The 13619-nt window shown below is 48.9% G+C and overlaps 1 protein-coding gene across 2 annotated transcripts in view; it reads right to left on the bottom strand.

Annotated features, from left to right (window-relative positions):
• Nucleotides 1–222: 222 nt before the first annotated feature.
• Nucleotides 223–13619, bottom strand: part of LOC138976287 (serine-rich adhesin for platelets-like) — a 36457-nt gene continuing 23060 nt past the window's right edge. For both annotated transcript variants that reach the window (XM_070349131.1, XM_070349130.1), the window contains exons 3-4: nt 6182–13598; nt 223–5942 (exon numbers count right to left, since the gene is read on the bottom strand). In XM_070349131.1, the coding sequence (XP_070205232.1) occupies nt 3086–5942; nt 6182–13598 (10274 nt within the window). In that variant the 3' untranslated portion in view covers nt 223–3085. The remainder of the gene's footprint in view (nt 5943–6181; nt 13599–13619) is intronic.

Below are 13619 nucleotides of genomic sequence, written 5' to 3'. Positions count from 1 at the left end.
ATATGTCAAACAATGTTATAGCTCACCTCATGACTGTAAATTCACACTCAGTTCCCACCAGCCATCAAACATATTCACACAATTGTGGAAGTGCATCATTCAAAAGCACAACAACAACAAAATACCGAATGGTCTTTCATGCATCTCAGCTTTCTGTGATTAGAAGAAATTACGGAAATGCATCTCAGGGATGGCGGGGGGGGGGGGGGGGGGGGGGGGGGGGGTTGGTTCAGCGTTCAATGCATCAAAGAAGGACCAGGCAAAGAACAAACAAATGATCAAAAGAGGCAACAAGGCGGCAGTCAGGCGAGCGTATATATCAAATGAAACATGGGAGAGCATCAATATATGCGAACGCGCAAAAACAAAACTATCGTAAAGGGCAGCCGAGACGCAGAGATACGGATTGAGAAGACCACTCTTTTTATTGCGCTACCCCCCCCCCCCCCCCCCCCCCCCCCCCCCCCCCCAAAAAAAAAAAAAAAAATAAGACAAAACAAGGGGGTAATCAAGCTGCCGTCATACACTGAATCTCTTTGATTACAAGAAATTATGAAAGTGCACTAATGCACAATAGGAGCGGGACTACTCTACAAACTCCAACCGTCCAACACACACACATAAACATGAATAACTTTTTTTATGAAAAAATACAATAGCCAATTGATTCACAGGCACAGCGATGCATAGCTAGACAAAGCAGGAACACATGCGGCGCGAGGAGTTTTGTATTGATTTGAAAGACCGACGATCGACAACACTGACAAAGGATTGCCCACAGAAACACGTCATTTTAGCATGATAGCATCACGACTGACTACCGCTTTTCGGTCGAAGCAGGAAGTATTAGCGTCACGTTGGTGGGAAGAGGGGGAGCGATGGAGAGAGAAGGAGAGAGACAGAGATAAAAGAAAAAGAGAGAGAAAGGGACAGTGATGGAGAGGGGGGGGGGGGGGGGTGAGATAAAACTGGCCGAAGGAAATAGATGGGGATTAGAGAGAGAGAGAGAGAGAGAGAGAGAGAGAGAGAGAGAGAGAGAGAGAGAGAGAGAGAGAGAGAGAGAGAGAGAGAGAGAGAGAGAAAGAGAGAGAGGGGGGGGGGGGGAGATCGAGAGGGAGAGAAAACTAATGTACATTCTCGGTTAATATTGTATTACCGACAACTACGTTTCAAACAAAGTGGCATCATTTTTGTCTTTAGTCGTGACTAACTCAAAAATGACGCTTATCTTTAACAATGATAATAACGAAGAAGGGATAGCGAAGATGTCAACTCAAAGACAACACTTATTTGCACTGAATAATAATTGAATAATAATAATGCCCGGAATACGGATCGAACGACGGGTTAATCGGCATTTCATCTAGCTTATCGAACTCTCTCTATTTATCTCACACACACATACACACACACACCTTTCCTGCAATAGTATGCGTTGGCTATTGTGCACCGGGATGGGGGTGGAGGGGGATCGAGAGGGGGGGAGATGACACGAAACTCGACGTTAACAAAACAAGACCAGATATGACACATGCAGGTACTTCTATTCATGCACAATTGGGTATCAGCTGACACATTAATTATAAAACTACAACTTATCCTGAACGGGAAACATGACGACCATTACTAGATCTAGCTTAGCTTGGAATCGACGATACCCATTCTGCTGGAGAGGTTATGCACCAAAGATAGCTTCAGTGCAAAGGCAGTGAGGTTTCAATTTAACAACGTGCAACAGTTAAACAGCTAGACGCTTTCAATCCAACAAACCCAATCACACACACACACACACACACACACACACACACACACACACACACACACACACACACACACACACACACACACACACTATGTTTCTCCTTAATTCGCAGAGGAAACACACACAAAAGGAAAAAATAAGACAACATGGAAACTACATATGCACGACTAGCCGAATGTTCGAACAGGTCGAGTTCAATTGTCAAAATCCGGCCGCGCCTGATAAGTAGTCAAAAGAAGTCTAACACAATAAGAACTAAATTTGCAAAGCAAGGATAAATGATTACATATTGTGTAATATTATGTACAGCTATTCACAAATACTGTGGAACCGCAAAACGATATCGACGATTTTAGCTTGGCCAGAAGTGATTACACAGGTTTAATAAAAACAAGAGAGAGAGAGAGAGAGAGAGAGAGAGAGAGAGAGAGAGAGAGAGAGAGAGAGAGAGAGAGAGAGAGAGAGAGAGAGAGAGAGAGAGAGAGAGAGAGAGAGAGAGAGAGAGAGTGAAAAAATTGCCCTGCCTACAAAAGCTCACAAAAAGGAACGTTCCGATCAAAGATGGCTGATGTCTCTTTCAAAGCCTCAAAACAATCTCTCAAGCGGCATTGTGTACAGTTTTAGCTACTACTCAATCTCACTTTCTACCGATTGGAGCCAACCAAAAGACAATAATAAACACAGCCAAATCAGACCTATTCAAACTGTGGTTCTGGTGAAGCTTACCAGGACAATAAATAAAAACAAAACGGAAAAATCAACTGAATAAGTACAGTAAAAAGATTTCTTTGGATCATTAAGTTCGATGTTGATCTGGGAATGGAAGAATTGAAAAGGAAATGATTTGATTCAAACTCGTCTAATCCAGAAACCCGCGCCCTGCATCAAACAGAAAAAGCAGTTTCACAACTTCAACATCATAATCATAACGGAGTAGACAGCCAAAAGAAACAAAAACAAACTTAACATGTCATTTAACCACAGAAACAGCCACGAAAGTAGCGTGCGTGCGTGCATGCATGCATGAGTGTGTGCGTGTACTGTATACATGCAAGAGGTGTGAACGTGCGTGCGTGTACGGCAAGTGGAGAAACGACGTTCTTAGATCGCTCAGTCTCAAATGTTCATGTCAGCACTGAGAAGAAAACGCGTCATTTTCTCCCGATGACGTAGGCAAGCCGATGACGTCAGTGCAACAAAAAGTGTATATTTCACATCTCTCAAGAGCACTTTCACCACATACGTCAGCAACAAAAAATGCTCTTCTCTCACAAATGACCTAACAACGATATCAGCGAGCAAATCCAGTGTGCAAAGTCTTGACTAGACACGTTTGTACCTGACGTCCTGTCCCGGGTGGTTGACCTGAATGTGCTGAGCCACCTCCCAAGGCCTCAAGTTCTGCGAGCAGTAAGGACACATGTACTGCTGGGTAACGCCCTGGCGATGCTGTGGAGCTCTGGCACCAGGACTGCTGGGCCGCGGGGGTTGGAAGGTGGGGGAGGAGGGAGGGGGACCCAGTTGACGCAGGACAGGGGGTTGGGTAGGTATCCGCGGGTTTATCTGCTGCACGAGAGGGTTGCGGTTGAGCCTCGGCCTGCCCCTCCCTCTGTTCTGCAGACCTCTGGGCTGGTAGGGCGCTGGTGACGACACGGGGGGGTTCAACCTCGGGGAGCCCAGGACAGGGGATGTCAACCCTGGCTGCATCAGGGACAGGTTGATCGCAGCTCCGGCCGGAGTGCTGGACGGGGGTTGCTGGTGTGCTGCCGGGGCTGACACGGTTCCTGACGGGGCTGAAAACTGAGGCATAGTGCCGCGAAGCTGTGACAGGAACACCAAGGGGGCCAGTGCGCTCTGGGCCATCAACAGCTGGGCCTGGCTGGCGTTGATCGGGACAGCGATGCCAGGTTGGGGGGAAGAGAAGGGCATTTGGAGAGGCTGACCGATGGGGAGACCCCCCTGACCGATGGGTAGCGTGCTGATGTTGGGTTGCTGCATCTGCGGGAACTGCTGTACTTGGAACTGCTGCGGGAACAGCGCTGATGACGCCATGGTGACGCCCATAGGCACCTGGCTGACAGCCGGCGTCATGATGCTCGGTCCAACAATGGGGAGCGAGACGTGTGCCGTTACTGGGCTGATGCTTACGGCCGGAGCTCGCAGGGGTGCAGGTTGTGGGGTTCGAGGCTTCAGGTTGAATATTTTGAAGGCCTCAGGGTCTTCTCTGTCCAGCCTCTGTGCAGAGGGGGAAGCCTGACTGCTGAGGGAAGCCACGGTAGTAACAGGAGCCGTCAGTGCTGCAATGGAGAACGGCAGGGCTGAAACTGGCAGTGACGACACAGGCAGTGGTCTAGCCGGACTTCGTGCAGCTTGCAGAGTGTTCACCGTTGTGCCTGTGTCCATGGAGGAGGCAGTGTCCCGTGTAGCTGCGGCAAGGTTGAGGACTGGCGACACCTGTGGAACCCTTAGAACAGGCCGAGAGGCGGGAGAAATGCTGCTGGCAGTGGAGGTGGTTGTGGAGGGAGGAGATGAGTGTGGACTGACGCTACGACGAGAACGACCCAAGCGGTCAAGTCGGTCAGTCATGGAGAACATCCTACGAGGACTAACCGAGTCGGGCACACTGCCCTGAGTCGAGGTGTTGATGGAAAGAGCCGAGGAGGGACTAGAGTCTGAGGAGGCAGAGGCATTGACCGATTCATCAACGGGCATAGATTGAGGGGGCGCAGACATGTTCTCTCTCTGCCTGCTGTCTAGCATGTTCTTCACGGTGACACCAGTTTTTTGGAAGTGGGGCGTTTCCAGCGCTCGTTTTCTGGGTGACTCTGGGAGTAAAGTGGGCATGGGAAGGATGGGTCTGTGTGACAGAGTAGCACTGCCGGGAATCCCGGCACTGCTTGCGGCAAACAGGCTGCCTCCTTTCTGCTTGCCTGGCTTAGTCTTCCGCGAGTTGCTGGGCAGCTGGGGGCTCAGAGACACCTGTTGTTGCTGCTGCATGGGAGCCAGGAGAAGAGAGCCTACTTGGTTCATGTGCACAGGGACCATGATGGGGTTCATGGGACCAGAGGAAACCAAAGTTGTATTGTCAATGGCCACGGGGACAGTGTGAAAGCTGGCTGGATTAGGCACAGCAGCATCTGAGGTGGAAACGGTACTGCTTGCAGTCAAAGCGGGTTTGGCAGACTTTGGTGGTGTGACTGCCTTGGTTGACAACACTTTCTGCATGGAGGTTTGGGCAGAAAAGCTGGCGCAATGGTCCTTGTACTCCTTTGTGTCAGAAATGGCGATAACTTTGGACAAGAAGACTCCCTCTACAGCCACAGACAGCGGGACAGACTCTGCCACCTGGCCATGAATGTTTGTCATGTGGTTCTTCACCTCCTCCTCCGAGGTGTCAGAGAACATTCCACAGGTAGGGCATGCGTATTTCAAGAGGTCTGGATGCTCACCCTTCAGGTGCTTGTGGCCATAATCGAGATTAGGAATGTGTGACTCACATTCCAGACACATGAAGATATCGTGCTCGATCTGTCCATCTCGTGCGTTCCTACCAGAGGGCAGAGCCAGCACCTGAATGAAGGACTTGGCAGTTTCTGACAGTGACACCTCGTTCTTGGCGTAGTTGGAAGGGTGCTTGTCCCTGACATGCATATGGACCTTCTCCTCTGTGAAGAAGGATAGCTTCTTGGTCTTGCAGCAGTAGGGACAGGTGAAGAGTGGCACATCGTGGTGGTGCTGCTTCAAGTGTTCCACGATGGCTGACAGCTGAGGCGAGTGCACGCTGCATTTGAAGCACTTGTACGTGCACACCATTTTCTCGTTCCTAATGGCAATGTCATCAGCGTTGACTTCTGGCAAACTCTTTGAAGACGTCGAAGATTTTTTTCCTGTTGATGTTGAAGAACTTGGCTGAATGCTGGAGGCAGGTTGGCTTTTTTCAGCTGCAGAAGTAGCAGTAGGAACAGATGTAGGTGAAGACTCTGCCTGCAACATGGGAGGAGATGCAGCTGGGGAATGAGTGACCTTCGATACTTCATCCATGGTGTCCCTCAAGCTGACCACTGACAGGATCTTGATGCCAATGCCGTCATCTTCATTCACCTCTTCATCATGACTGACTGTTGAGGTGTTGGCTTGTTCTGCGCTGAGGTCTGTTAATGATGGCTCTGCTTTGTCCTCACTGGAAACAGATGGTGCCAATTGTTAATTGATAAGAAGCACATGATGCATAAACATTTAACAAAAAAGTTTAACATTAAAGCTCTTATGACTATATTAAGACACACATGTTAGGATAAAACACACACACACGTTGACACACAGTCACACACACACTTTGATACACAGTCACACACACACTTTGACACACACACCCACACACTTTGACACACACACCCACACACTGACACACACACTTACTCTGGAGTAGAACAGTCGTCTGCCATGTCCTCCAAGCCATCATCGTCCTCAAGGTTGATGACCAGGATGTCATTTTCTGCGTCATCGTCAGCGTCACTGGAACTGGGCTGCTTCTCCTCTGATGTCATCAGGGAGTCTGGTGTTGCTGTCGGCGCCGATATGTCCACAGTGGTATCAGAAACAGCAGGGTCCACATCGGCATCTGCTGTAGTTGTCTTGCCGCCTTCTTCTGACGATTCTGTACAAGGCTGTGTCGATTCTTCTGGTGTTGCAATGTTAACGCCTGTCTTGTCACCTAATAGGTCTGTGTTTTCTGGTGTATCAAGTCCTTCCTTCGCAGTGACCGTCTCTAATACGCTTGCGTCACCCCCATCAGAGGGGTTTTCCAAGGAAACACTCTCTGCTGCTTTGACTGAAAGCACAGCAGAATGTCCATCACTCATTTCAGTGGAAGCTCTGATGATTGGTTGACTGACACTGTCACTGACGTCAGGCACAACATTGTCTGCAACACTTGCTGATGTGGCAGTATCATGCAGTGCACCAACAGCTTGACTATCAAGTGGCTCTGTGAAGCTTTCGTCTCTTTTGTCTGATGATTCTTCACACGTGGAATCAAGACCAGGACCTTCTGCTTCTGCCGTTTCGTCAATGGGCAACTCAATGTCCTCTACTGTTGTGCTGTCAGCCTCAGCACTGGTCTTCACATTCCATCCTTCCCTGATGTACAGGTAGTCTCTGGCCCGCAGGTGACGAGCCTGCGGGGACAGCTGACCGTCATCCACCAGCTCGCCCCCAGGACCCATGTTGGGGAACAAGCTGCTCATACGGTCAAAGATGTTCCCCCTGTCCTCCACAGACCTCGGCCTGTCCACCGAGTTGGCCCGCATCAGCTCCTGGTCATAAAAGTCTGGCAGTTTCTTGTAGGCGTTCTGCCGGTGAGGGTGAGTTTCTCTGCAGTGTGCCTCCACTTCCTGCAGACTGCAGCCGAGAGCTTTGTCACACAAGTAGCAGGTGTAGAGGCTGTTGCCCTGGTGAAGATCGCGCACATGCTGGTTGGCATCCTCCACTACGTTAGTACAATAACTGCAATGTGTGCAGGCAAACCTTCGCTGGGTGGTCTGTCTTTGTACAGGCATGTCTCCACTCATTACCAGAGAGATAATGACAGGCTGCTTCTCCTGGACAGCTGTGGACTCGGATATCTGTGAAGTGACGGCTGTTTGGTGCTTCTGAGCGTCTGGAGCCTCTGGGGTGGTCGAGATTGCCTCCTCTGTGTAGAAACTCGCTTCATTAATGTCCTTGCTGATCCACACCTTGGGCTCCTTGTTGTGATGACTGTTCTTCACGTGAGTCAGAGCACTCACTAACCCTGTGAACTCTGAGTCACAGTAACCACACTTGAAAGTGACTCCAGGAATGTGCCTGTACACATGGGACTCGATGATTCCTTTTGTAGTGGCAGAAAACTCGCACTTTGTGCAGCGGTATCGTATGTTGGCCACCTTGTCCCCAGACCCACTGTCAAGTTCCTTCCTATTCGGGATTACTTTGAGTTTTCCTGGGGACTGGCCCCTCTCTGGAGATCTGATTTTGGGTACAGCAAGTCCAGGGCTCTGGGGTTTTACTATCTTGCCTTCAGTGTTCTGAGAGGTTTTGGTAGGGCTGCTACTGACAGTTTCCTTTTCAGCCAAAAGTGTACTATTACTGACTGATTCCTGCAGTTTGGCAGGACTTTTGCTCACCGTTTTATCGACAACACTCTGAGGCTGATGTGTGGCAGCTACATGAACATCAACTGCAGTCACACCGCGCTTTGTTGAAGACTCCAACAAGTCTATAGATGAAGCTTGCGCAACTGAACTGTCTGACACTGAAGAACTTGACATAGAAGGAGGAGTTGCTTCTGAAAGTGAAGAACCAAGTAAAGTGGATGCTGCTGCTCCAGATTGGGACATTTTAGCTTTGAAGCCCCGAATGTGAAGCAGTGGTGATTTGGGGATACCTCTGTTTTCAATGAAGTCAACAAAATTGCCCATAAATCCCTTTCCCCTGAGGCTCTCCAAGTCTGGGCTAGTCTTCTTGACTGCCGGTGGCGTTTTGGCCGATGTGGATTCTACAGATTGCCCCGATTCATTCAGCATTCTCTGCCCAACCTCTTGAGCAAGATTAATTTTCAACTTTTCCCTTGGGGTTCTCTTACCAAGGGATTTTCTGCTCACTGTGCGCGCAGTTCCAACTATCTTTCTCTGCACTGTGTCTTTGCCTAGTGACTTGGTCTTAGCCTGAAACTCCTCCTGCTCCTCCTCAGCAATGTCAGCTTCGTCATGCAGTGGGTCATAGTCTGCCGAGTAGTCATTGTCATCATCATCCTCGTCTCTCTCGTCGCTATCACATGACACGTCTGAGACATACTGGTCAGATGTATCAATAGAGTTCAGATGCAGCTCCTTCACAAAGTCCACAAGGATGACAGAGCAAGGTTTGCAAGAAGCAAGAACCTGCTGGGACTCAGGATCGCAAGGGGCCACCAGCTTGTCAAAGTGGGCCTGTCTTCGCTTCAGTAACCTTGCACGCCTTGTGGCCTCTGCCAGCTCATACTCCTCCTCTTCCTGCTTCTGGCGCATGGCGATGATCTCTATAGGAGACCTTGTGGTCTTTGGTCGCAGAGCAAATGTGTGTGGTTGAGACTTTAGGGTGGACACATGTTGGATGTAAGTGGGGTCAATCTTGATTTCTGCCTTTGGCTTTCTTCCTGGTTTGGAGCTTGCAGGGCCAGGTCTTACGTGAGGTGCCCGACCGGTTTTTGATGCTGGTCCCATCGTTGCTTGCTTCTGTTTGGCTGGTCGTCCTCTTTTCTTCTTTGGTGCAGTTGTAGCATGGACACCAGAAGCTTCCAATCCCTGAGGAACATCAATGCCAGCTGCAGTATCAGAGATAGCAGTTTGTGTGTAGTGAGGAGCACCCACCTCACTGGTAACTTCTTCTGATGCTCTGCTCCTTCCACTGCTTGAAGAGACTGGCATGGATAGAAAATAATCCTCAGAGTATGGATCCTCTGGTCCCATCAAAGGTGGTGGGGAAAGTTCCTCTGATCGATCTCTCTCTGGTCGGTTGTCTCTGAAGGGAGCAACCTCACTGATGATTGGCGGAGGTCCGTCCTCACTGTCCAGACTGGAAGACACTGAGAGGATGCCTCGTTTAGCTTCCTGGTCCGTTCCTTCGGTGACTTCTTTCCATGATGTTCCTGCAAAAGTCTTGCCTGTCTTGATGATCAACTTGGTGTCTGACAAAGCATCAATACTGTACTGTTTGTGCTTGTTCTTAAGTTCATCAGATGTCTGTGTCTGTTCAGGTTCCTCCTGTTTTTTAATTCTGGACCTCAAGAGCAAACCTACAGATTTCAGTTTCTTCTTTTCACGCCAGCTCATGATTTTCTGAACCCCTTCATCTCGCTGAAGCCGCTTCAACTCATAGCTCACGCGCTTCCGTTTTGGTTTCTCCGTCTCTTTCTGAGGAACTACCTCCTGTTTGGGATCAGTTTCTCCAGGCTTTTGCTCCCCTGAGAGCCCCTCAGAATTTGTTATGCTGGCAACATCCTGTGATGACTGATCCTCACATTTAGGTGCATTAAGCAGAATTTCAGACTGCCCCTCAAGCTTTGTTTCACTAGAAAGAACCAGCCCAGACTCCTCCTCATGCATTGCTTCAAGTGGGGCTTGTTGTGATACCTCCTCAGACTTGGTTTCACTTGAAACTTGTGACTGCTCTTCGGGTGCAGTTTTCCCCGGGCCAACTTGTGGCGGAAGTTTTGTCTCACTACACAAAGCTTCCGCAGAATCAGGAATGTCATGTGTCTGTTCACAGTTATGTGCGTCTTTGTCTGAAAGTGTTTGTGGTTCAGCTGCATCAGATGTTTCAGGAATGATTTCATTTGCTGACTGATCTGTGACAGGCGCCTCTGAGATAACACTTGACTCATCAGGGTTATGCGCCTCTGAGATAATACTTGACTCATCAGGGTTATCATGCTCCACATCGGGCAACACTTGTTGGTTCTGAAGATCAGATGATTCCATCTCAGTGACAACCTGAGACGGTTCTGGGTCAGGTGTTTCCTCCTTGGCCAAGCCATGTTCATTATCATGCAGTTCAGTGCCAACAACTGGAGAATCAGCGGCAACAGGCGATTCTATGCTACATGAAGGTGAGCCTGGCGATTTTTCTTCGGTCTCATTTGCATCTGGAATTGCATCTTCCTTCTCTTCTGTTTTAGATTCTTGTGGTGTAAAGTAAGAAGAAATAGATGGCTGCGTTGTCGAACGTGCAACTTTACCCAAAGCTGCCGCAGATTGCTTTGGCAGTCTTCCACTTGCCCACCTGGACCTTTTCTTTCTTCTAATCATCTTTCTACTCTGACCAACAGCGGGGCATGCCCTTCTTCTATATGCCACAGCAGATTCATTGCCTCCCGACTTTGAAATTGCACTCATTTTCTTGAAGATTCTGTTGCTGGAGGAAGGCTGCAAATGGCTGGTTGGTGAATCACTTCTCTCAGCACCATAAGGTAATGCATTGTTCCTTGATTTCTCCTCAGTCCCACAATCAGGACCATCTTTTGACTGAGGTAGCTCTGTCCTATGAACAGTGAAGTCTGTGTCTTTGCAATCAGCATCACTACCTGCTAACTGTTGATCTTCTTCCAAAGAACTAACACTTGGAACCATTTGAGATAAAGCTGTTGCCTTTTGCCTACCCCGCGGTCTTTGGCCTTTCACACCTCTTGCAGCTAATTGCAACTTCGTGGTCTGAGCAGCAAACTTCATGCGTTTTCGCTGCAGTAAGTCTTTCACCGAAGGCCGCCCCCGCTTAGGTTTGACTGGCTGCTGAAACGCACTTGTACTTGAATCAGTTGGTCTTGTGTTTCCCTCATCTGAATGATCTTGTTGTTTCAAGAAAACAGAACTGAGCTCGATTCTTGCTATAGTTGTTTTGTTGCGAGATCCCTTCGGTCGACCAGGCTTTCGGTGGACTTTAGTTAGTTGTGGGCGAACATGGGGTCTTCCTCTTGGTTTCTTTGAAGTTGTGCCATCCCTACCTGCAGTTGATGTACCTGCCATAGCTTCCTCCATGTTTTGGGTGGGCTCTGACAAGAAAGAATCAGTCACTGATGTTTCTGTGTCTGATATTGGAACATTCTTGACTGAAGCCTCCGTTTGTTCGACCAGAATGAGACTTGCAGGAATTGCATCACTAGCTGAAAGCTTTATGAGCTTGTCCTTGCTGCTCACTTTATTTTGACTTAATGTGGTTTTTTCCTCAACATTTGAACTCTCAGCGTCAATTCCAGTCTCCAGCTTCCCTAGTTTTTCTTTTGACTTTCTCTCTTTGACTCTGAGCACAGTCCCTGGGCTGCTCTCTCTACTCCCCCCTGCACTCCCCCCACGAGATGGTCGCATGTCTGTCAGAATATCTGGCACTTGCTTAGTGGAACTGTCTTTCAGTCTGGACAACAGTCTCTTCTTTTTCACTGCCACTGAAGGCACAAGTGGACTTCCTCGCCTTTTTTGCTTCTGTTCACCATAGAAGTCTTTTGCCACAAAGGAGCCGGAAGATGACAATGATGCAAAAGATGGTGACATGCTGTGTAAAGAAGAGTCACTTCTGCTTTCCTGAGCACCAACAGTTGAAATGGAATCTCCTGCTGAACTGTGAACCGGTTTCAGCAGAGATTCTGAGGCAGATTTCTGCAGCATACTGTCCACAGACGGGCTTCTCAATAAATCAACTTTAAGCACAGACAAATTCTTGCTCAATGCTCTGAAATCTGTTCCACCTGGACTGCTGCTGCGACTATAGTTTCCTGCCTTTGTCTGTTCTGCTGCTGAAGACCTATCATGCAGTAAGCATTCCATGGATGAAGAACGTTCCTTGGTAAGGGGTGAAAGTCTTGACATTAAATTGTCTCTACTCTCTCTCAGCTTGGCAATTTTCTTGATCTCATCAAAAGCCAACACTCCTGCTGCTGAGTCTACAAAAGTCTCTTGCTGTGGAAAATCAGTGCTTTCAGCTGATTGCTCTCGGTTGTTTTTGGTACGTTTCTTTGCCCCAACTTTAGTATTTTCTTCACCTTTGTTCACTGGTTTTGCCTTCAGTTCCACATCAACACTGCCCTTATCTGATCTGGCTGGACTGTTTTTCCTTGGTCTGTCTCGCCTCGAACCAGAAGCTACATCTTGGTTTGTCTCAAGCTCCTCTTGAGACAGAAAACTTTGTGAATCATGGGCGTCGGACTCTGCAATAGCTCCTGCAGAGGGGCTGTTGGATGTTCTGCCCCTACCTCTGCTAGACCCTCTTCCTCTGCTAGGTCCTCTCCCTCTGCTAAAACCCCTGCCTCTGCCTGATCCTCTGCTAAAACCCCTCCCTCTGCCTGATCCTCTGCTAAAACCCCTGCCTCTGCCTGATCCTCTGCTTGAACCTCTGCCTCTGCTTAATCCTCTGCTTGGGCCTCTGCTAGAACCTCTGCCTCTAGAACATAAAATTCTGCCTCTTCCTCGGCCCCTAAAAGCAACTTCGGCCACTGTTTTGCCTCTAGAACCTCTAGCTCTGGAGGCACCTCTCCCGCCTCTGCCTCGAGAAACTGTCTTTAAAGTCACTGTATCAACTTCAGAGTCCATCTCTTCATCAGATCCCGAGGCCTGTGAGTCAACCATTTCATCGGGAGTGTCCGTTGATACAGTTTTATCTGCCTCAGTCTCCATTGGTTCAGAACTATCCAACTTTGTTTTGTTCTTACTTCTGGAACGAACAGCATCCACAGAATCATTCCTAGGTTGCATTGTTCCTGACGTACCCTCTGCTGATGACTCCTGCTCTCTGTGCCGATTTACTTTTGACAACAAGGCAGTTCTTTTTATTGGGGATATGCCTGCTTGGGTATTTCGCCTTTTGGTCCAAAATCTGCGGACACCTTTCCTTTTCATCTTTCTCACTACCTCAGAAACCTGCGCTTCAGCTGAGGAGCCAGCTTTCAACTGCATCTTTCCCCTTGGAGACAGTGCTGCCCTTCCTACTCTAAAGCCTCTCCTCTGCTTTTTCTTGGCCAGTGAGGTTGGGGAGGCCCCTGGAAGCTCATTTCCTGCCTGCTTTGAAGTATCCGCTTTCCCCCCAGGCGCTGAAGCTGCTTCGAGATCAGAAACCCCACTTTTCTTCCCTCTTTTTGGACCTTGAAGGGTAGTAACATCAGCACTTGAAGTAGCAGCTTTGCCTGCTCTCACCTTGCTTTCCTTAAAATCGATAGCCAGCTTCTTCAAGGCTCTGCTGACCTTCTCGCTCTTGACTGTCCCAGCCTTGGCAGCTGGTTCAGGACGTTCCGACTCTGTTGACTTGGTGGCGGCAGATATGCGTCCTCTCCGTCCTGAAACACAGACATTGTCTG

This window comes from Littorina saxatilis, linkage group LG9 (assembly GCF_037325665.1).
Source record: "Littorina saxatilis isolate snail1 linkage group LG9, US_GU_Lsax_2.0, whole genome shotgun sequence".
Lineage (NCBI taxonomy): Eukaryota > Metazoa > Mollusca > Gastropoda > Littorinimorpha > Littorinidae > Littorina > Littorina saxatilis.
Note: the sequence above shows the minus strand (reverse complement) of the source record. Positions and strands in the feature narration are given on the sequence as shown.